The sequence below is a fragment of the Callospermophilus lateralis genome, chromosome 7 (assembly GCF_048772815.1).
Source record: "Callospermophilus lateralis isolate mCalLat2 chromosome 7, mCalLat2.hap1, whole genome shotgun sequence".
NCBI classification, from domain to species: domain Eukaryota; kingdom Metazoa; phylum Chordata; class Mammalia; order Rodentia; family Sciuridae; genus Callospermophilus; species Callospermophilus lateralis.
In genome coordinates, this window is record NC_135311.1 from 92,327,927 (window position 1) to 92,352,385 (window position 24,459).

Consider the following 24,459-nt stretch of genomic DNA (forward strand, 5'->3'; position numbering starts at 1 on the left):
ACACTGCCTAGCATGTGTAAGGCTCTGGGTTTGAACCCCAAGACAGCAAAAAATAAAACAAAAATGCTTACTTTGCAATGCATATGCCGAGTGTTAGTAATAAAACAAAAATTGTTAGTTCCTTTTTCTTAAATCTCTTCCTCCATTCCAGCTGTGGCAATGGTACAAGGAACTCCTAACACATGACCACCTTTTTCTAGTTACTTTATTCCATTAGTAATATTTAATTAAGTTTATTTTATGAGGATGAGAGAGAGAGAGAGAGAGAGAGAGAGAGAGAGAGAGAGAGAGAGAGAGAAACATCTCACTCTATGGACAAGCACCAGGAGGAAGCAGGGAGTGTCCAAGGGGACAGAAAATGCACTCCTCCACAGCGTCTCCGGATAGACAACCATGAGGCCGGAGGAAGCAGGGGACGCAAAAGGCACGTTTATCACAACTTCCCTCATGTAAAGGAGAGTCTTTCCACAGATGTGACATGTATAAAACAAACCACACTGACCCACAAAACAAAACTGCTGAGATAAATGAGACTGATTTCAAAAGTGAAATAAAAGAAATGCAAAGGTCAGTACAAAAATAGTTTTTGAAGCTTAAAACACACATTGAACTAAATTTTAAAAAAATGCATTGTGCTGCTCCTGTTCACAAGAGTAAAGAGTATAGATGCACACACAGTCTTTATCTAAGTAATTATTTAAAATGTTCATAACCAAGATAGGACCTCAGAGAAACAAGAGAGTGAGTGCTTCTGGGGCAGCAGGGCCTGACCGCTGTTCTTCAAACTGAAATAAGCTGCTACCCACCTGCGGCACTTTCCAACCCCTGGTCCTCCATCTCATCCAGATATGTGAGAGACTTTGCCACAAATTTCACAAATATCCAGCTATGCCATTTTTAAAATGGAAATAGAACTGTGTTTCTAGTACTCTTTCATAAAAGCATAGTCAGCCATTAATTGTCTTAAGCGAATTAAATTAGTATTCTCTTCTAAGTCCATTAGAGACAGAGAAGGCAAACGTAAAATTGCTGCAGGGAAATCTAAGTGGAGTTGCTGCTCCGATAGACAGAACAGGGCTGAGAAGCTGTCTGCTCTCAGAAATAAGAAAGAATCAAAACTGCTAATTATACAGCTCCGATGACTGCATAATCATATAGTGCTGATATGATGATGTACATGCTCAGTTTAAGTTACTTAGAATAGGATGAAGATGAAAGAGGCCATGTCAAATTGACATCTAGGTCATGACACAATATGCCTCTTCAATCTAATGTAGCATGATACTCCCTACCCACAGGTTCTGTGTCCATGGATTCAATCAACTGCAGATTGAAATTATTAAAAACAAAACAAAACATTGCATCACTACTAAACATGTACAGACTTTGTTGTCATTATCCCGTAAACAGCACAGTATAACAACTATTCACACAGTGTTTACAGAATAATAGGTATTGTAAGTAATCTAGAGATGGTTAAAGGTATGCAGGAGGCTGTTCATAGAATGTATGCAAATAATACACTGTTTTACATAAGGGAGTTGAGCATCCATGAATTTCCATATTCACAGGAGGTTCTGGGAACAAATTCCCTACACATACTGAGGGATGATTGTATCTGGCTTAAAATTAAAAGTTTGTTTAGCAGAATCTGTAAAAATGATCATCTTTGTACATCTATAAACAGTGATGAAGAACAGAGGCATTTTCTTGGATTTCTTGGATCTATACTTGAGTAAGACGGTGGACAGCAGAGTTTTTCTGCAGTCATATAGTAAATATTTATTCTTGTAGACTGTGTGTGTGTCAGTTGTAACTACTTGTCTCTCATTGTAGCATGACAGCACCTCAGAAAACATGTAAATGAATGGATGTGGCTATGTTCCGATATAATTCTATTTACAAAAACAGGTGGTGGACTGGATGTAGTGAGTAGGCTGTTGTTTGAAAACCACTGGTATAAAGGACAAAAGGTAAATATCTAGGACAAACTATTCTAAACAATCTCTGAAACACATTCCTAAATTTCAAATGGTGAACAAGAAATACATATAGATGGGTGCAATTTCATGGGTCTATAATAACATTAAACACATTGCAATTTCATTTTCAGTGAACTCAATATGTGATTGAACCAATTTTTCTATATATCATCTGAACCTGAGAATCATTTACCTGTGCATAATCACCAAAGGGCGGAGAATAAGCAATGCACTTCTCCAACGTATGCTGCGATTCATTTCCCTGAGAGATGGCATCCAGAATGTTGCTTGAAATTCCAGTCTTCTGTAGAGTGGTTTTATTTGCAGCAGCTAAAGGCAAAATAAATACAACTTAGATTGTTCTATTGCAAATTATAAACAGAGTGCAAAACTCATTAACTAACACAACAACTCTACACAACACAACTTTTAGTTTGTGAATATATATTTATGTTTGTTTTCCCCAGGGCAAAGTATATATAGTTTATGATATTGTTTCATTCATTTGGAAAAACTAAAAATGAAAGTTTTCTCCATGGATAAAATAACTATGATGGAAACATTTAAACATATACATCTAATCTCTACAACAAAGTATACAAAATGTAAATTAAACATTCTTGTTCAAGCAATGGTTGTCATCATCAATTTTTAGGCCAGATCAAAGCAGAGTCAGCATATTTGAAACATTTATTTTTTTTCTGATTTTTTAAAAGAGAAAAAATACTTAAGTTCAAGAGGCTACTTTGTAAACTACAGAAGATGTATATTAAAAGTGAAATTAATCTTTAATTTCTTTTCATTCAATCCTATTCTTTCTGGAGTAACAGATGAGAATTTACTCAGATTTACTTCATGTATTTATACAAATATATGTATATGAGAATATATAGCTTTAAATAAACATAAATTGAATCATTTTATGGATATATTTGCTTTCTCCACTTAAAATATGCTTCAGTGACTATTTCATATGAATGATTAAGAAGTTGCAGGGTTCTGGTTTATGATGAGCTATTTATTTACCAATTCCCTTACTGATAAACAATATGTTCCAAATTTTCACTATGGACAATCAACATTGCAGTGACTATCATTGTTTCTAGAGCACACATTTGTGACCTTAAAAATATTTGAGTGGGGATGGGGTGGGAGGGGGATGGGGTTGTGGCTCAGTGGTAGAATGCTCGCCTAGCATGTGCCGGGCGTTGGGTTCCATCCTCAGCATCACCTAAAAATTAAATAAAGGTATTGTGTCCAACTACAACTAAAACAAAATATTTTTTAAAAAATATTTGAACAAAAATATAAATATTTGATTCATATTAATTGGAGGACTGAGAAGGTCCTCAAGAAAATAAATGGGGTAACAGAAGAGTGGATGGACACAATCAATTCACAATATATAATACATGAAAATATTACAGTAAATCCCATTAATCTGTACAGTTAAAAAATTGTATAAAGTCACAAATTATTTTCTAGCAATATTCTATATAATCAGCCCTATCTTGTAACTACTTAGAATTTTTCATGCATAAAAAGAAATATATTTTATTAGAGGTCACCACTCAATTAAATATCAAAAATTAGAACTAAAAAAAGTAAATGAGAATTTAATTTCTGCTGATTAGTAGTCATGAATTTGGGGGATATCCAAATACTCTGTATATTACTTAGAGGTTTACATTTCTGGTTTATAAATAATTATAGTATTGCCAAATAATTCTTTGCCCCCATTAATTTCAATCATAATTCAACAATCCAATAGAACGATTACATTCTTAATAAAATACTATTTAAATATTCTTCTTAAATGAAGTAGTATTCAATTTAAGTGTTTTAATTTTAACTTGTTTTTTCAATTTAAAGAGTGAAGTTATGATTTATGGCTTAATTTTGTTAACAGAAATTATTTGCTTTCCATTGATAAAAATTAAAGTAAAACCCATCATAGAACTTGTCCAGTAAAACTGCAAAACACTGATAGTGGCCCCCACTTACATGATAAGCACATACTGGGCAACACACTTGCCAGATTCAAATACGGATTTTTACTGAGTCTGATTTCTTTTGGTGGTTCTCCCAAGAGTGAAGTCTGATTCTTAGAGGCAGCCTATTCATCAAAAACAAAAGATGGAGCATTTAATAAGAGTATAGGAAAATAAAGATGCAAAATAGAGAAATACTTATTTTTCAATACATCTAGTCTACTGTGATTCAAATTTGTGGAACCTAAACTTTGATGATATAAACTTACAAAATATATACAAATTTTGATTAAAATTATATTTTATCTGCTATTATTTTAAAATTACTTAAAAAACATTCTAGAACCACACTATTTTTTTTTTTTTCCTAATATTTATTTTTTAGTTGTAGTTAGACACAATACCTTTGTTTTATTTATTTATTTTTATGTGGTGCTGAGGATTGAACCCAGGGCATCACTCGCATTTAGACAAGTGTTCTACTGCTAAGCCACAATCCCAGCCCCTAGATACACACTATTTTAGAATCAAAATAGAACTAAAGAAGGCTGGGTTATGGCTCAGCGGTAGAGTGCTTGCATAGCACGTGTGTGTGTGTGTGTGTGTGTGTGTGTGTGTGTGTAGCGCACGTGCTGGGTTCAATCCTCAGCACCAAGTAAAAATAAAATAAAGGTATGTGTCCAACTATAAGTAAAACAAAATTTTTTTTTTAATAGAACTTAAAATATCCTATCCAACTTCTCACTTGAATCTGAAATAATTCATCTTCATCACGGAAAAAAATGTCTATATCACATCTCTAGAAATACAGATTTCAATATTATTATGATGATTCTTATTTTATATCATGTGACCACAAACCAAATAGCAAAATTGATTTACCTCTGGTACTAAAAATAATAGCAAGCAAAATAAGGGAGTTTAATAAAACCAAACTCTACACTTAGATGACGAGGCTAGAAATTCACATTTCCTGAAAATGCATGTCACTATATTTTGATATGACTACTTAGGTATGAGGATTCTAGCATTTCTTTAACAGAAGAAAAAGATGAAATCAAATTTCATCAAAAAGATGAAATTCAGTGTATTTCATATACTCTGACAGAATGTTTTACTTTTTAACTCTCTGATCATAAAGATTTTAAAATAAGACAATGTTCAGAATTATATAATTAAACCTAGTAGCTTGATTTTCATGTTTAATTGGTTTTAAATTATTTTGTTTCCTAAACAGAATAAAGGAAATATAACCTCCAAGAGGTTAAATTTATAGGGAAAAGGAATCCAGCAAAGAGCTCACACATTTTGTTTCTGAAATGTTCAGATTTGTGGGGTTATATACACATCAGAGGTTCTCAACTCCGGTTCTAAATGAGAATAAGTTATAAAGTTTTAAAAAATACAAAATATTCCTACAAATAAAGGCCTAGAATCATGTGTCTTTACTGGTGAATTGTATTAGACATTTTAAAAGAGTCAGTCTTTCTAAAATTCTTTCACCAAAATGAAGAAGGTACACATCCTAAATCATTCCATAAGACCAGGATTTGTCCTAGTATCAAAACCAGACAAAGACAATACCAGAAAACTATAGACCAATATCTCTTATGTATATTAAAGCAAAAATCCTCAACACATTTCTAGCAAACTGAATTCAGCAGCACATTAAAAGCATTATACCCCATGACCAACTGAGATTTTTTCCTAGAATGCAAGAAGAGTTCAACATGTGTAGGTTCATCTATGTAATATACCACAGTAAGAGAACAAGGTAAGGAAAACCATGATCATCTCAATGCAGAAAAAGCACTGGGCAGAATTAAACACCTGTTCATGATAAGAAGACCCAACAAAACAGGAATAGAAGGAAACTGTCTTAACATAATAAAGTTATATATGAAAAGCCAACAGCTAAAATCATATTCAATGACTAAAGACCAGAACCTTTCCTCTGAGATTCAGGAGCAAGTCTTGCCAACTATTGCCTCTTTCTAGTACATAGCATTGCAAGTTCTAACTAGATCAGTTCAGCAGGAAAAGGAAATAAGAAGCATTCAAATCACAGAAAAAGAAGTCAAGTTGTTTGTAGAAAACATGATCTTATAAATAGAAAACCTTACCCCCCATAGTTCTAAACTATTAGAATAAAATAATCTAGCAAAATTGCAGGATAAAAAAAATCAACACATGAAACCAATTGTGTGTATATACAAACATTGAACAAACTGAAAAGAACATTAAGAAAGTAATTCCCTTTATAAAAGCATCAAAAATAATAAAACACTTAGGAATTAACTACGAAGGAAAAGTCTTGTATTAAACCTACAATACACTGTTGAAATTAAAGAAGATATAAATAAATAGAAAGATATCCTTATAAATAATATCACTATTTAACTGATGGGTATTAATGATTCTCCTAAGCTCTTCCGAACTGTAAAATTTTGAGCTTTTATTAGCTCATATTTAATTTTTAAGATACCAAGTATTTTTAAAGCCATTCTTTAGCACATACTTTTCAAAACAGCAAATAGTCATAAAATAAAAAATTCATATTGACAATGTTTTACAACAACAGCATTAAAAACTCATTTTACAAAAATCAAAATTATTTTACTTGTGGCATAGTACCACATGTCAGCCGGCATAATTTATCAAAAGAGGGATTTTTGTTTGTTTCTTTACAATAAAATGGTAGTTTCAAAAGAGTGCAATGCTTTCTTCAATTTTGAGGCATAAATGCAAGCTACTGAAAATCATTTCACTGACAAGGCAATTATTTAGTTTGTCATCCATATGTAAATACTTTAGGCATATTATTGACCTCCTTTCAAGTTTGAAAATGACTGGTTTATCCAAGTTCATAAATTTATCACCTATAAAATAACCATAACTTAGAACACTCTAGTAATTGAAACATTTCATTGCAGATACAATGTGAGGGGGAACACATGCACAAACACGCCTGTGTCCTGGCCAACACGCTTGTGTCCTGGCCCCGAGCTCACCTCCAGGCCTTTTGGCTGACTCCGCTGCTGCTTATGGTGTCCCGTCAGCAAGCCTCCAACAGCAAGATTTGGAAAGCTCTGAAGGTAAGGCTGTGACCCTGAGAAATTTCCTTCTGCTATTCCCACGGAAGCGGTCTGTTTCTCCTGAGTATTCCCCAACCCTGACCCAGCTTGTCCAACAGTGTGCTGATTTGGGAAGAAAGGCAACATGCCCATTCCAGCTGTGATGGTTGTTTGAGTTGGAATCAGATTAGATGCTGCAGTGAACATAAATGCAAAAAAGCTGGAGTTAGACAAGATTTATTCACAACTGTCCTTTTGATTTTATAAGTCTTGCCAACTGGGGGGCAAAAAATGGAGGGCAAAAAATGGGGGGCAAAAAATGGAGAATCCTATATCATGCCTATCAAAGAACTGTTAAATTCAAAAGGTGAGGTTGGAAGTTATAAATTGCTACATTCCTTTATGAAAAAACACAAACCTACAAGAGTAGTTAATGTGAGCTGGGTAGAGTGGTGCATGCCAATAGTCCCAGCTATTTGGGAGGCTGAGGTTAGAGAGTCACTTGAGTACAGAAGTTCAAGACCAGCCTGGGTGACATAGCAAGATCCCATCCCATCTCAAAAAAAGAAAAAAAAAAAAAAGTAATAATGCTTTTCTTATTTTCAACAACTTCTAAGATAACCTCAATAATATTTCAATTGTATTTTAGAAGTTCATATGATTTTTGGCATGTAAGTTATATCAGTATTATTATTTTTTATATTGGGCATTTAACCCAGGGGCACTTCACCTCTGAGCCATACCCCCAGCCCTCTTTATTTTTGAGACAGGGTCTCCCTAAGTTGCTTAGGGCCTCGCTTAGTTGCTGAAGCTGTCCTCAAACTTGTGATCCTCTTGCCTCAACCTTCCAAGTTGCAGGATGTGTGTGCCACTTTATGCCCAGCTTATCAGTATTTCTTAAAAAAATATCAGTCACTGAAATTTTTCTGCTTTCATGTTTGAAGAGAACAAAAGTCTTGAGTCAAAAAGCTCTTGGACACTTTTAGAGTGAACCCCATAAGTCTGGTCAGCTGGCTTGCAACAGCTAATGAGAACCAATTGTGCATCTCTCTTTGCAACTGAATTCATTGTCTTCACATCTGTAATCTGAAATCAGCCATGGCTGGAGAGCTCACAAACAGAAATCTACAAATGACTTGAACCAAGACTTCTTTTTTAAACCTAGAGAGTTTGTTAAACACCATCATACCACTGATTGGTTGGTTTATTTTACTAAACGTTTAGAGATGGATACTTTGGGTTTTCTATGTTTGTTTGTTTTGGTCAGTAAGTGGTTCTTCTAACTTTTAGCAATATATTTATTTGGATACTGAATTTTCCATGTTCTTAGAGTAGCACATGCTATAAAAAATGGCATATTATTTAACTTAATACAAGAAGTAAACATTTGCATAAGCTTTTAGTCAAAGAAAATTTAATTTTTTAGAAGGACAGACACTGACATCCAAAAAAAATTTTTTTTATTTCTAACTTAATTTTTGCCTGGTCATTTTCAATAGGCAGAACTGACTGAGTAATTTGGTCCTATGACTAGTTGATTTTATGTTCAAAAGGCTAAGTGTGCTCTCTATACTTAATTAACTTTTAAATTATTAGCAGTCCTTTGTTTTTAGTCAGCATATTTATGCATAACTAAATTTTCAATTAAGCTTCAAACTGAAAGCACCTTTCCAAATCACATTTAAAAAAAATCTGGTATAACACCAGGCTATTGCTTTTCTTAATAAATAAATAAATAAATATATATATATATATATATATATATATATATATATATATATATTCATGTGTTCAGAATTATACAGAACACATATCATACTTTTCTGTAAGTACTAATTTGAAGATACTTTTTAAAAGTAAAACAAATAAACTTTACATTCTAAGTACTAGATATTCCTTTTGTAAAACCAAGGGCTTCTTATCCAGGCAAAAATTAAATGGATACATGTGTAATGTGCTGTCCGCCCAGTGGGCAGCATGTCAATCTCAAATAGATCTATGTCTTCCCCTCATACTGCTGTGAACCTGCATGAAATATTAAAGCAAATCCAACAAGGATCGTCTTATCTTGGCATGGAAGCAAGCCCATCAATAACTCATTAATATTAAAATAAAAAAGTCAAGAAGGTTCTTAAAATTTCAAATGACTGAATAAAACTCAAATTTGACCTTCCTGTAAATAAAAGTAGAATACAGGTAAACTACATTTCAATCTCAAGTCTGACTGTTTACTGACTTCTCCATAAGTACACGCCATTTACTTTTATGGGCTTCTCCATGATGTCCCAACTCTGTTTTCAAGGGAAGCGTTGCTCCTATCCCAAGTGCAGTTTGAAGTACCATCGCTGGGGGTTCTCCAAGTAAGCCAGGTTTCTACAAAAGAAGCAGAGATATAAGACTTTGCTCATGGCAGAAAGATATAACCTAATAAAAAAAATAAACACATGAAATTTCACAAGCAATCTGCTCAACAGGCTGGTTCTACAAAAGGAATGAACTTATTTTAGAAGAAAAAAAATGTCAGACTTACATTATTAGTATGGATAGTCTCAGACTTCATTAACTGTTGCTGTGTCAGGGGTACATGAGAAAGATTCTGAAGGAATAAGTTAGAAGTATTACCCATAACTGAGCTCTGTGGAATGATAAAAACACTCGGTTAGTTTACTCGTGAAAAGCCACTTGTTGTAGAACTCAATTCATCTTCAAGTTCAGTTCTTGAGCTCATCAGAGTAAAAGCAACTCCTTCTTAAAATAATATTCTATTTCCCAACTTCAGGCAATAATAATTATTTTAATGGAACAGAAGAGGTGACCATGTGGTTATGAGACTAATTCCATATCCTTTCCTTCTTCACCCTCCTCTTCTCCCCTTTCTGAATTTAATGACAGTGATATTATATTTGTTTATTTATTTAATTATTTACTCAACAAATATTCATCGAACAGCTATGTGTCAAGTACTGAGCTACATGGTGAGAAATACAGTATCATCTACGTTCATGGATCATATACTCCCCTGCGGAAGGGAGACTTTATAAAAACACATAGAATTACAAATAGTAAGTATACGAGGAAAAAAATTGGTGAACCAACAGTGGAGGAATTTGATTTAGACGGGACAATCCAAGGAAGGTTTTCTTGAGGAACCACCTCTTATGTTGTAATCTGAGGGTGCATCAATGACTGGGTGAAGTCCCAGGTGGTTAGGAGGGGAGCACTCCAGGCACAGTGGGAGTAAAGACCTCAGTGGGAGAAATAAGGTCCTTGAGGATAGCAAATACACGGAGCGTGAGACAAGAGGGCCGGCTTGTACAGGCCTTAAAGGCAAGATCAAGCATTTTTGGGCCTTTCTCCTAAAGTGAAGAGAATATTATCAATACTCTGAACTCCCTCTCTCATATCACTCCTTATACCTTACTGAAACCCACTGTTCAACATTTGTTTCCCCAGTTTGTTCTTTGTGTTACTGAGGATGAACTCAAGGTTCTGCGCGTGACAGGCAAGCGCTCTGCCACTGAGCTCCATCCCCAGGCACTACTGTCTGAAATTCTGTAACCACAGAGACTATTGATGATGTGTGTGATGCCATAGCTGAAATGATTAACAGTGTCTAGGACACATGTGTTAGAGTCTCAATAATACAGGCCAAGTGAATGAATGAATGAAGACCCTATAAAAGGTACTATGTTAGACTCTGAGGACCAAAAATTTTAAATGGGCCTTTCCTTTAAAAAGCTGTGTTTAGGACCATACATTCACTCATTTGCCCTATATCAATCCCCTATTATATATTAGCTTTGATTTGTAGCTGAGGTTCTGTATCTTTAAATACCACCTGAAATTGAGTAATATTTATGTCCAATATTGAGGATAGATAGATACACATACATATCTATATCTACAAGTTAAAATACTTACCTGTAAAAAGAAAAATATTCTTTACTCTCATATACATAATGAACTATTTTTATGACATTAAGTTTTAAGAATTAAGAGTTATTGTCCACTTGTTTCTCTCTATAGATATTTTTTTGAGTTAGGGACACATAAAAAGTGTTGTTTTGTATACACATCTATTATCTAGCAAAAATATGCCACAAATATATCTCTTCTCTTCTTCATGCCTTGCAAATAGGAATATATTCATTAATTAGGTTAATTGGAGCTGCATTAATTAGGTTAATTGGATCTGGTAGGATTATTAAGTTATGATTGTAAGTAACTATAATTATTAAGGATTTTCTTCTAAAACAAAAATACTCAACTTCTTGAGTATTTAAATGTTAACAACAAATGAAATATATTCACTCCATTTGATCTTCTGATGTTCCATGCTATTTATGTACCTGGTGTGCTTTATTCAAGTGTAGAAATGCAGGGGAGATGGGTGGGTTCATCAGATGAGGCAAGCTGTGAGGGGTTCCAAGCACTGCTTTAAGAAAATAAAAATAAAAATTTAACTGTATAATATACGAAATCAAATATAAGACAAAAACTCCAGAAGGGGTAAATGAATATTTCTTTAAAGTTTTAACAAATTCATTGACAGCTTAAAGATATACTGACTTCATCATTGGTCAAAAGTGACAGGTCCATTTCTGTGATTCAAACCTTGAACTTGCTTTAAAATCCCTACAGCTTCTATCTTGATTATAAAACACCAAACCTGGGCTTATGCTTCTCTAGCACTTGGTGCAAAAAAAAAAAACTAATTCCATCTTTTAATAAGTATAGTACTAAATGAACCCACATTATTTGTTCAGTGTTTATTAGGTGTTTGGAAAATTTTGTCAGAGGAGAGGCAAGATGCAATTTTTTTTTTTTTTTTTTTGAGACAGGGTCTCACTGAGTTGCTTGGGGTCTCTGTAAATTACTGCGGCTAGCTTTGAAACTTGTGATACTCCTGGCTCAACCTCTGGAGCTGCTAGGATTACAGGGGTGCATCACCATGCCTGGCTGCAATTTTGTTTTTAAAAATCTTATGTAAAATGCTATTGAGAAATAATATAAGTACACAAAACTTTTACACAATAAAAACAAAAGACACATCAAAACTATATAAGGGATAAAAGGAATAAATAGTAACCATAGTCGTTATCAAGTCTAAGAGCCCACATGCCAGGGTGCTCTTTAGTACTCTAGAGCTATAGTTAGAGATTTCAACACTTCCTCCTGTCTTTTTCATAGTCACTATATTTTGTTGTAAATGAAATGTATTTACATTTCATTAATGTATTTACATTAAAATATACTTTAATGTATTTTACTTCATTTTACTAAACACAGTAGCTCCCCATTCATAATAAAAGCAACAACCAAAATAAAAACAACCTGAAAACACATGTAGTATTATACAGATTTAATGCAATTCCTGTTAAAATCCCAACGACATTTTTCATAGAAATAGAAAAAGCAGTTGTGAAATTTATTCGGAAAAATAAGAGACCCAGAATAGCTAAAGTAATCCTTAGCAAGAAAAGTGAAGCAGGAGGCATTACTATACCAGATCTTAAACTATACTACAGAGCTATAGTAACAAAAATGGCATGGTATTGGCACCAAAATAGACTTGTAGACCAATGGTACTGGATAGAGGACAGAGACAAACCCACATAAATACGGTTATCTAATTTTTGAAAAGGGTGTCAAAAACATTCACTGGAGAAAAGATAGCCTATTTAACAAATTGTGCTGGCAAAACTGGAAATCCATATGTAGCAAAATGAAATTAAACCTCTCTCTCACTCTGCACAAAAATCAACTCAAAGTGGATAAAGACTTAGGCACTAGAAAAGAGATCTTGCACCTAACATAAAAAAATTAAAAAAAAAATAGGTCCAAATCTTCACCACATCAGCCTAGGATCTGACTTCCTTAACAAGACTGCTAAAGCACAAGAAGTAAAATCAAGAATAAACAAATGGGATGGATTCAAATTAAAAAGCTTTTTCTCAGCAAAAGAAACAATTAATAATGTGAGGAGAGAGATTGGGAGAGAATCTTTACTACGTGCACCTCTGATAAAGCATTAATCTCTAGGATATATAAAGAACTCAAAAAACAACCCTGAAAAAATAACCCAATCAGTAAATGGACTAAAGAACAGAACAGACACTTCACAGAAGAAGAAATAAAATTGATCAAAAAATATATGAAAAAGTGTTCAACATCTCTAGTAATTACAGAAATGCAAATTGAAACCACTCTAAGATTGCATCTCATGCCAGTCAGAATGGCAATCATCAAGAATACAGTCAACAATAAATGTTGGCGAGGATGTGGGGGGAAAAAGATACATTCACACATTGCTGGTAGAATTGCAATTTGTACAACCACTATGGAAAGCAGTACGGAGATTCCTCAGACAACTGGGAATGGAACCACCATTTGACTCAGCTATCCCACTCCTTGATTTATATCCAAAGGACTTAAAATCAGCACACTACAGTAATGCTGCCATGTCAACATTTATAGCAGCTCAATTCACAATAGTTAGACTATGGAGCCAACTTAGGTGTCCCTCAATAGATGAATGGAATAAAGAAAATGTGGTATTCATACTCAATGGAATATTACTCAGCTTTAAAGAAGAGTTCAATTATGGCATTTGCCAGTAAATGGTTGGAGTTGGAGAACATCATGCTAAGCGAAATAAGACAATCCCACAAAGTTCAAAGACTGCAAGTTCAAGCCAGTCTCAACAAGTTGGCAAGGCCCTGTCTCAAAATATATAAAGGGCTGGGGATGTAGCACAGTGATAGAGCACCCTGAATTCTGTCCTCAGTACTGGGAGGAAGGGAGGGAGGGAGGGAGGGAGGGAAGGAAGGAAGGAAGGAAGGAAGGAAGGCCAAAAGAAAGGCAAAAGTTAAAAAGTCTAATGTACTGCATGTTAGTACAGATACCGAGCAAACAGGAACCCTAGACACTGATGGTAAAAATGCAAAATAGCTCAACCACTTTGGAAAATGGTTGGGCAATTTTTTTAAAATTTATTTTTTAGTTGTGGTTGGACATAATACATTTATTTTATTTATTTATTTTTATGTGGTGCTGAGGATTAAACTCAGAGCCTCACATGTGCTACGCAAGCACACTACCGCTGAGCCACAACCCCTGCCCCAGATGAGTAGTTTTTTAAAACTTTTTTTAAAAAAAACATGTATTTTTTAGGTGTAGATGGACACAACACAATGCCTTTATTTTTATGTGGTGCTGAGGATCAAACCCGGGTCCCGCCCGTGCTAGGCGAGTGCTCTACGGCTGAGCCACAATCCCAGCCCCGGTTTTTTAAAACTTAAACATACATCTGTCATGTGACTCAGGTCCAAGAGAAATAACAGTTATTCAAGAGAAATAAAAACATAAGTCTACAAAAAAATCTAGTACACAGATATCCTCAGCAATTCTATTGAAAATGGACTCAAACTAGAAATTATCTAAATGTTCAAGTCAATTAATCAGCAAATTATGAAATGAAATACTATTCAATAATAAAGGGGAAAACTATTAATACATGCAGTACAGAATCTCAAAATAGCAAGTTTGAGAGAAAAAAAGTCAAATAATATATACTATATGATTCCTTTTATACAAACTTCTTGAAAATACAAACTATGGTGACAGAAAGCAAATCAGCCATTCTTGGGGAGTGGGTGGAGAGTGGCTTACCAAGGAGCAAAGGGAACTTTTAGAGTTAAAGTGAATATTCGCTATTTAATTGTGGTGATGATTCCATGGGTATATACATATATCCAAACATATCAATTAACACACTTCAAATATGTGTAGTTTAATATGCATCAATTGTACCTCGATTGATGGTAAGCTGTTTTAAACATTTAGTTTAGATGATAAATGATTACTTAATGGTTAAATTTGTAACACACACAAAGAAAGAAATCTGGAGTATTCACTTTGTGTTGTATTCTTGAAGGTAGCTGAAGGATCTGTATTGAAGAGAAGATTAGTTTGGTCAGAGTAACACAGTCAAGTTGGACTATCAGTCTGATAGAAATGTGCAGAACAAATTAGACTGAAAGGAAGGGAGACTAGAAAAGTAGGAATGTCTACAAACCACGTGGAACTAATAAAAGTGCTTATAAATTCAAGGGAAGAGTGTAAAGGAGGAGAAAGAGTTCCTAAACAAATCCCTGAGTACCTTTAACCACAAAAAACATTACAGCTCCAGGTACTTGTGATGGACAAGACAGAGATCCCTGCCTTCCTTGGTAGCAAAAGAAACAGACAATAACTAAGTAAATGCACAGTACCTATCCACTATCTGAAAAAAAAAAAAAATACAAAACTATAGTTACAGAAATAAAACAGTGAGAAAGAAGTGGCGCAAAGGTAGAAAGAATTACAATCTTTTATTCTAGTTTGCTCACACAAGTTCTGATAGAGTAGGGGATCTAGTTAAGTTATAGTAAAGGATACACAAATGGAATTTATTGATTAATGAGATATTTAGCTTTTCCTCAATATTGAAAAACTTCCTTGGACTGAGAGTGTAAGTCCTGCTACCAGTAGAGTGCATGCTTAGCATGCAGAAGGCTCTGAGTTCAAAGTTCAGTCTCCAGCACATCCACCAAAAGATAAAATAAAAAGAAAGAAAGAAAAAGAAATGTTCTGGACATTCTCCAGCTTTGTGCATGCTTAAGTGAGGCAGGGATGTAATCCTCTTCCTTTGCCAACCCACACAAAGAAAAAGACAGTTTTGGTGACATAATTTCTTCATCATGGTAATATTGAACATTTTAAAATTGAGAAAGCACTAAACATAAGAAGCATGCTCCTGTATAGTAATATGTTGATTCAGGTAGAAAAACAGAATAGAGAATATTTAGTCTTAGATAAAGAAATAAAAATAATACTGGGGAGCTGGGGTTGGATGTGGCTCAGAGGTAGAGCGCTCACCTAGGATGCATGAGGCATTGGGTTCAATCCTTAGCATCACATAAATTTTTAAAAAAAGATATTAAAAAGAAATAATACTGGGAAGAAATTATTAAAGACGTACAGAGTCCGAAGGTGTGGGTAATGCTTTCTGCCAGACCCAAAAGTGTAGTATACTGTATTTCCTTAGACATTAGTAAGATCTTGAACTGCATCAATAAAATACTGATAACAGGAAAACAATACCACTGCATTCTGTACTGACCAAAACCAACCTGCAGGAGATATTTGTGTTTGTATACAGCATATTTTAGGACAACCAGAAAACCCAGATGTGATATTATCATATACACTTTTTGCTTGTCACCTGCAGTTCCTGCTCGTATCTCCCTCCAAGGCCACTCACAGAAACTCTAACCTTTCCTATCTTTCTATCTTGGAGCTGGCTATGGGAAATTTTCTGACCTACCCCATATGATAGTAGACCATAAGACCCCCACTTCAGGGGGATCCTTCCCCACACATGAGAGGAAAGAATGGTGCATAGAAAAGAAAAGAACCTGGAGAGGCCTGGTTTCCCCACTTAGTCTTTTAGGGTTAGATCCTAAGCTTTTTGTCCAATCACATTTCTGCCCAGTTGTCCATGTTTCAATCATGCTTATGAAATGAAAAACTCCAAAGTAAAGGGTTCAGAGAGTTCCTGAGTAAATAAACACACAGTCCATGTCCCTTCCCCCATACATCACTCTATGTGTCTCTTCAACTGTGTCCTTCTAGCATCCTTTATAATTAACTAATAATGCACATAAGGCAGAAGCACAAAGACCAAGAGACAGAGACACACAGAGAAAGAAGAGAAATTCAAGATGGTGGATTAGAGGCACCAGTACTTCCCTGATTGTCCACAAGATAGAACCAAACCATCAGGAGTGTAGTTGCTTGTTGAAGTGAGCAGCCATGAACAAGCACTGGAATTTAGCAGCGTAGATAAAGGGACCTGGAGGAAACCCGGAGACTTTGAGGAATGGAATAATGGGAGAAACAGAGTGCCCCAGCAACAATCGCACGGCAGCCCTTGGCAGGAGTAGAGGTGCAAGAGGGAGAGTCCCAGAGAACTCTACTAGCACAGCATTTGGCAAATTGCGAACATGTGGTCTGAAGAGATAAGGGATCTGGGAAGTGCATACAGAGCTGGCTCTGGAGGGGCTCTCTGCACTTTCCAGCGGATTCTCACTGAGCTGCAACATGGCACCACCTTGAGAAGGGTCTTATTGTCTGAGCTTACTACCCTGGGGATGAGAGGTCCCTGCGTTTTCCTATCTCTGGGACCCTACAACAATTTTACCTCACTGGCCTGGAGAGTCACTACCTGTGAATCAGTTTGGCCTGGGGGGGGAGAGAGAGAGAGAGAGAGAGAGAGAGAGAGAGAGAGAGAGAGAGAGAGAGAGACACAGACACACTGAGACAGTGACATATACCCACTGAGAATTCTTCACAATGGGAAACCAGACTGTGACTTAGAAGACAGTGGAAGGTGCTTTCCCTTTAAAATGAGCAGTTCAGGAAACTTGCTAAGAGTCCGGGGGAGTAAGAAAGGGCAGTGAACAGTTGCATGTGATTTAGCACAGAAGCCAAGTCTGGGGGCACCAGATTGTGGGCAGTGGATCACAAGGAACTCCCGCCTACAACCCTAGCACAGAATTTTGCAGTTCCATAGCCTCCACCCACCCACAGGGACATCCAGGGACACACTAACATTGCTCCTTCCCCAAAATGCACAGCTTCCAAAGCTCCAGAGCTTACAGCTAGTCTGCAAACACGAATCACCAGGATCCCCCCATCTCACAGTGTATATCCCAAAAGCTCGGGCTTAGCCTGAAATGGGTTATCACCCATTCTCGGCCCTCATGCAAGTACCTTGCCAGGGCAGAAGTTTTTATCTTTTTATTTATACTTTTATCTTTCTTAAAATTTTTTAATTTATTTATTTTAATTAGGTATATATGATGGCAGAATGCATTCTGATTCTTTTACACAATTGCAGCACAACTTTACATTTCTATGGTTGTACACATATGTGCAGTCATAAATGTACCTAGATTCTACCATTTTCCCTGCCCCCATATGCCCTCCATCCCCTTTGTCCAATCAAAGTTCCTCTGTTTTTCCTCCCATTATGGATCAGCATCCACTTATCAGAGAGAACATTTGGCCTTTGGATTTTGGGGATTGACTTACTTCGCTTAGCATGATATTCTCCAACTCCATCCATTTACCTGCAAATGCTATAATTTTATTTTCTTTTAATGCTGAGTAATATTCCATTGTGTATATATACCACATTTTCTTTATCCATTCATCTATTGAAGGGCATCTAGGTTGCTTCTACAGTTTAGCTATTGTGAATTGAATTGCTGTAAACATTGATGTGGCTATGTTATTACAGTATGCTGATTTTAAGTCCTTTGGGTACAGACTAAGGAGTGGGATAGCTGGATCAGATGGAGGTTCCATTCCAAGTTTTCTAAGGAATCTCTATACTTCTTTCAATATTGGTTACACCAATTTGCAGTCCCACCAGAAATGAATGAATATGCCTTTTCCCCCACATCCTCGCCAACATGCTATTGTTGTCTGTATTCTTGATAACTGCCATTCTGACTGGCATGAGATGAAATCTTGGAGTAGTCTTAATTTGCATTTTTCTAATTACTAGAGATGGTGAACATTTTTTCATATATTTGTTGATCTGTTATATATCTTCTTTTGAGAAGTGTCTGTTCAGTTATTTAGCCCATTTATTGACTGGGTTGTTCTTTTTTTATGTTAAGTTTTTTGAGTTCTTTATATATCCTGGAGATTAGTGCTCTATTTGATGTGTGTGTGGCAAAAAAAAAAAAAAAAAATTTGCTCCTAAAATGTAGGCTCTCTCTTCACCTCATTGATTGTTTCTTTTGCTGAGAAGATGATTTTTAGTTTGAATCCATCCCATTTATTAATTCTTGATTTTATTTCTTGTGCTTTAGGAGTCTTGTTAAGGAAGTCAGGGCCTAGTCCAACGTGATGAAGATTTGGGCCTACTTTTTCTTTTTCCTCTATTAGGTGCAGGAACTCTGATCTAATTCCTAGGTCACTGATCCACTTTGAGTTGAGTTTTGTGAGAGATAGGGGTTTAGTTTCATTTTGCTGCATATGGATTTCCAGTTCTCCTAGCACCATTAGTTGAAGAGGCTATCTTATCTCCAATGTATGTTTTTGGCTCCTTTGTCTAGTATGAGATAACTGTAATTATGTGGATTTATCTCTGTGTCTTCCATTATGTACCATTGGTTTACATGTCTATTTTGGTGCCAATACCATGCTGTTTTTGTTGCTACAGCTTTGTAGTATAGTTTAAGTTCTGGTATTGTGATGCCTCCTGTTTCACTCTTGTTGCTAAGGATTGCTTTGGCTCTCTGGGTCTCTTATTTTTCCAAATGAATTTCATGATTGCCTTTTCTATTTCTATAAGGAATGACATTGGGATTTTAATTGGAATCACATTGAATCTGTGTAGTGCTTTGGGTAATATGGCCATTTTGACAACATTAATTTTGCCTATCAAAGAGCATGGGAGATCTTTTCATCTTCTAAGGTCTTCTTCAATTTCTTTCTTTAGTATTATATAGTTTTCACTGTAGAAGTCTTTCATCTCTTTTGTTAAGTTGATTCCCAAGAATTTTTTTTTTCATGGTTATTATGAATGGGGTAGTTTTCCTAATTTTTCTTTCAAAGGATTCATCACTGATGTATAGAAATGCATTTGATTTATGGGTATTGATTTTGTATCCTGCTACTTTGCTGAATTCATTTATTGATTCTAGAAGTTTTCTGGTGGAGTTATTTGGATCCTCTAAATATAGAATCATGTCATCAACAAATAATGATAGTTTGAGTTCTTCTTTTCCTATTCATATCACTTTAATTTCTTTTGTCTGTCTCATTGCTCTGGCTAGAATTTCAAGGACTACATTGAATAGAAGTGGTGAAAGAGTGCATCCCTGTCTTGTTACAGTTTTTAGAGGAAATGTTTCCAATTTTTCTCCATTTGGAATGATGTTAGCTTTGGGTTTAGCATAGATAGCTTCTACAATGTTGAGGTATGCTTCTCCTATCCCTAGTTAAGTGTTTTGAAAGAGTGCTGTATTTCATCAAGTGCTTTCTCTGCATCCATTGATATAATCATATGATTCTTATCTTTAAGTCTTTTGATGTGATGAATTATATTTATTGATTTCCTTATGTTGAACCAAACTTACATCCCTGGAATAAACCCCACTTGATCATGGCACACTATTTTTTTAAATATGTTTTTGTATGAAATCTGTCAGAATTTTATTGAGAATTTTTGCATCAATGTTCATCAGGGATATTGGTCTAAAATTTTCTCTCCTTGATGTGTGTCTGCCTGGTTTTGGTATCAGGATGATATTAGCTTTATAGAATGTGTTTGGAAGGGTTCCCTCCTTTTCTATTTCATAGAGTAATTTGAGGAGTATTGGTATTAATTCTTCTTTGTAGGTCTTGTAGAATTCAGCTGTGAATCCATCTGGTCCTGGGCTTTTCTTGTTTGGCAGGCTTTTGATGGCATCTTCCTTGTTTGAAATTGATGTTTAGATTATGTATGTCCTCTTGACTCAGTTTGGGTTGATCATATGCCTCTAGAAATTTGTCGGTGTCTTTGAGGTTTTCTATTTTACTGGAGTATCATTTTTCAAAATAGTTTCTAAATATCTTCTGTATTTCAATAGTGTCTGTCATGATATTTCCTTTTTCAACACAAATTTTAGTAATTTGAATTTTCTCTCTCCTTTAGTGTAGTCCTTCTTTTCATTAGGGTGGCTAAGGGTTTGTCAATTTTACTTAGTTTTCCAAAGAACCAGCCTTTTGTTTTGTCAATTTTTTAAATTGTTTCTTTTGTTTCAATTTCATTGATTTCTGCCCTGATTTTAATTATTTCCTGTCTTCCACTACTTTTGGTGTCTCTTTGTTCCTCTTTTTCTAGGGCTTTGAAATGTCAGGTTGTTTATTTGTTGGCCTTTTCTTCTTTTAATGAATGAACTCCATGCAATGAACATTCTTCTTAGCAGTGCCTTCATAGTGTCCCATAGATTTTGATAAATTGTATTAGAGTTCTTATTTATCTCTAAGAATTTTTTTTATCTCCTCGATGATGTCTTCTGTTATCCATGCATCACTCAATAGTGTATAGTTTAGTTTCCAGGTGTTGGAGTAGCTTCTATTTTTTATTTAATCATTGATTTCTAGTTTCATTCCATATGATCAGATAGAATGCAGGGTAATATCTCTATTTTTTTTATTTGCTAAGACTTGCTTTATGGCATAACATATGGTCCATTTTGGAGAAGGATCCATGTGCTGCTGAGAAGAAAGTGTATTTGTTTGTTGATGCATGGAAAATTCTATATATGTCTGTTAAGTTTAACTTATTGATTGTATTATTGAGTGGTATAGTTTCTTTGTTTAGTTTTTGTTTAAAAAGACCTATTCAGTGGTGAGAGAGGTGTATTAAAGTCACCCAGATTGTTGTGTTGTGGTCTATTTGGTTCTTGTAGTTGAGAAGATTTTTTTTTTAAATATACATAGCTGCCCCATTGTTTGAGGCATAGATATTTATGATTGTTGTGTCTTGTTGATGTATGAATCCCTTAAGCAATATCAAATGTCCTTCTTTATACCTTTTCACTAGCTTTCGTTTGAAGTCCACTTTATCTGATATGAAGATGGAAGCCCCTGTTTGTTTACATGGTCCATGGGTCCATGTGAGTGGTACGTTTTTTCCCACCCTTTCACCTTGTGTCTGTGGATCTCTTCTCCTGTAAGATGAGTCTCTTGAAGGCAGCATACTGTTGGGTCTTTTTTTTTTTAAATCTAATCTGTCAATCTATGTATTTTAATTGATGAGTTTAGACCATTCACATTCAAGGTTATTAATGAAATATGACTTGTATTCCCAGTGATTTTGGTTTATTTTTGGTTTTTAACTTGACTTGGTTTCTCCTTTGATTAGCCCTTCCTTTAGTGTAGTCCTTCCCTTTGCTGATTTTTATTATTATTTTTCATTTCCTCCTCCTGGAATATTTTGCTGAAAATGCCCTGTAGTGCAGGCTTTCTCACTGTAAATTCTTTTAATTTTTGTTTATCATGAAAGGTTTTAATTTTGTCATTAAGTGTGAAACTTAATTTTGCTGGATATACGATTCTTGGTTGGCCTCCATTATCAGATTACCTGTACCTGACCTTGGTGTTGGGTTTCTAGATCCCAGCTGGTGTCCCACGATAAATGCTACTGCAACTAAGGATGGTGGTGGCAATAGTGGAGATGACTCAAGATAGCAGTGGGGGGTGTCCCAAGATGGATGCAACCACTTTCAGAGATGGGGCTGAAAGGGTGGACTGCCTGTTTGGAGATGCAGCTGCCTCCAGGCCCTATCTGTTGTCCCAAAGTGGAGGCTACTGTGTGGGGAGGGCTATGGCGATGGCTGCAATGTCCCAAGATAAAGATGGGGTAGGCCTGGGCTCCGGAGTGGGTCTGCTGGTCAGCGGGGTGGTCCTAGGCCTGAACCTATACATTTTTTTCTTTGCTTCTCTTCTAACTTTTTAATTTCTCTCCCCAACCCCATTTTTTCTCCTTTTTATTTTCCTCCTGCTTTCTTTTTTTTTAATTTTAACTTCAGATTTCTAGGAAACATTTTTTGTTGTTGTTGTTGTTCTTTTCCCCCATTCTTTCCTGTTGCTATTATTGCTATTGATACCTTGTGGTCGTTCATTTGTTTTGTGGTATAGGACTTGGGTGACACTTCCAGCCCACCTGAGAGGAACAGCACCTAGCTACAACTCTGCCCTAGTCCCTATCAAACCTTGGTGGATACTTCAGCTTAAAGAATAACCTGCTGCCAGGTGGGCATAGCTGGAGGAGTCTGACTTCCTGCTCCTGGACAGTCGAGCCCATAGTAGCAGCAGGGAGAAATAACACAGCTATTGTAGACACAGCACCTAGAGGGGTCCCTAACATTGATCCCTCCCATACCCTCTGGATCACACACTGCTGACAAGACTGGATTTGAGCACCACAGAAGTTGTGATTCTGACCCTCACCTCTCCATGTGATACATCCATGTCTAAACTGAGGATAACTGCTTCATGTCATTTAACAAAACTGGAATAGCTTGTCAGAACCGCTTTCAAGTAGCAGAGCCAATATCAATAGCACATGTGGAAATAACCTACCACTTGATAGGGACCTCCACTCCCATTATCGGAGTAACCAGCTATGGTGCACTCCACTTACTCCCTCTATACTGCACTGCCTCAGTTACCAGAGGAATGCTACAGTTTCTAGACCTACCAAGAAAGCAGACCCCTCAGGCTCTGCTCTAGTATGCACTATGCCAAAACTCATTAATCACAGCCAAAGAGTCCAAAGGGAGATTGCACTATGAAGCCCAGCTGTAATTAAACTCAACCCTACATAACAAATCAACTTCCAAAGACACATCATGAAGAGAAGACTACTTACTAAAAGGCCCTCACATAAAAGTAGAAGAAATATGTTTACCAATCAATGCACAACTCCCAACATGGAAACAAAAAAAATATGAAAAAATAAGCAATCTGATGTTTTTTAAAGTTCATAATGCTATTGTAACAGATGAGAAAGATATTGGAATGGCTGGAATGCCAGATTTAAAAAAAATTCAAAAGAATGCTTTTTAAAAATCTCATCGATGGGATGGGTTTGTAGTTCAGTGGTGGAGCCCTTGCCTCCTGCGTGTGAGGTACTGGGTTCGATCCTTAGTACCACATAAAGATAAATAAATAAAATAAAGGTACTGTGTCCATCTACAACTAAAAAAATAATAAAAATAAAACTCAATGATCTTCAAAAAATACAGATAAGCAGTTGAAGGCATTTAGTAAGACAATGTAGCATATGGGTGAGAAATGTAGTAAGCACAGAGACAGTTTGATAAAGGACCAAGACAATGCAGCATATGGGTGAGAAATGTAGTAAGCACAGAGACAGTTTGATAAAGGACCAAGACAATGCAGCATATGGGTGAGAAATGTAGTAAGCACAGAGACAGTTTGATAAAGGACCAAATAGAAATCTTTAAAATGAAAACCTTAGATTAAAACAAACAAATAAAAAACCTCAGTTGAAAGCCTCCACGACAGACTAGATTTAGCAGAAAAAGAATATTAATGCTCAGGAATAAGTCTGACAAAATATTACATTCAGACAGAAATAAAGAAAAAAAAAGATAATGAAAAGAAGAACATAGTCCATCTCTGTGACACTTTTAAATGATCAAATGCCAGCATAATCAGCATACCCAAGGGAGAAGGCTGAAAGAATAGAAAATATGATCAGTTAAATAATAGCAGAAATTTCCCCAAATCTTGGGAAAAACCTAGACTTTCAAATACCAGAGGTATTTAGGACCCCAAGTA

The 24,459-nt window shown here is 35.6% G+C and overlaps 1 protein-coding gene across 4 annotated transcripts in view; it reads right to left on the reverse strand.

Annotated features, from left to right (window-relative positions):
- Raver2 (ribonucleoprotein, PTB binding 2) overlaps nucleotides 1–24,459 on the reverse strand; it is an 87,358-nt gene that overhangs the window by 14,145 nt on the left and 48,754 nt on the right. For 2 of the 4 annotated variants that reach the window (XM_076860245.2, XM_076860248.2), the window contains exons 6-11: nucleotides 11,397–11,482; nucleotides 9,578–9,682; nucleotides 9,309–9,420; nucleotides 6,985–7,241; nucleotides 3,987–4,098; nucleotides 2,176–2,312 (exon numbers count right to left, since the gene is read on the reverse strand). In XM_076860245.2, coding sequence (XP_076716360.2) covers nucleotides 2,176–2,312; nucleotides 3,987–4,098; nucleotides 6,985–7,241; nucleotides 9,309–9,420; nucleotides 9,578–9,682; nucleotides 11,397–11,482 — 809 coding nt within the window. The remainder of the gene's footprint in view (nucleotides 1–2,175; nucleotides 2,313–3,986; nucleotides 4,099–6,984; nucleotides 7,242–9,308; nucleotides 9,421–9,577; nucleotides 9,683–11,396; nucleotides 11,483–24,459) is intronic. The other 2 variants (XM_076860246.2, XM_076860247.2) reach the window with 2 other exon arrangements.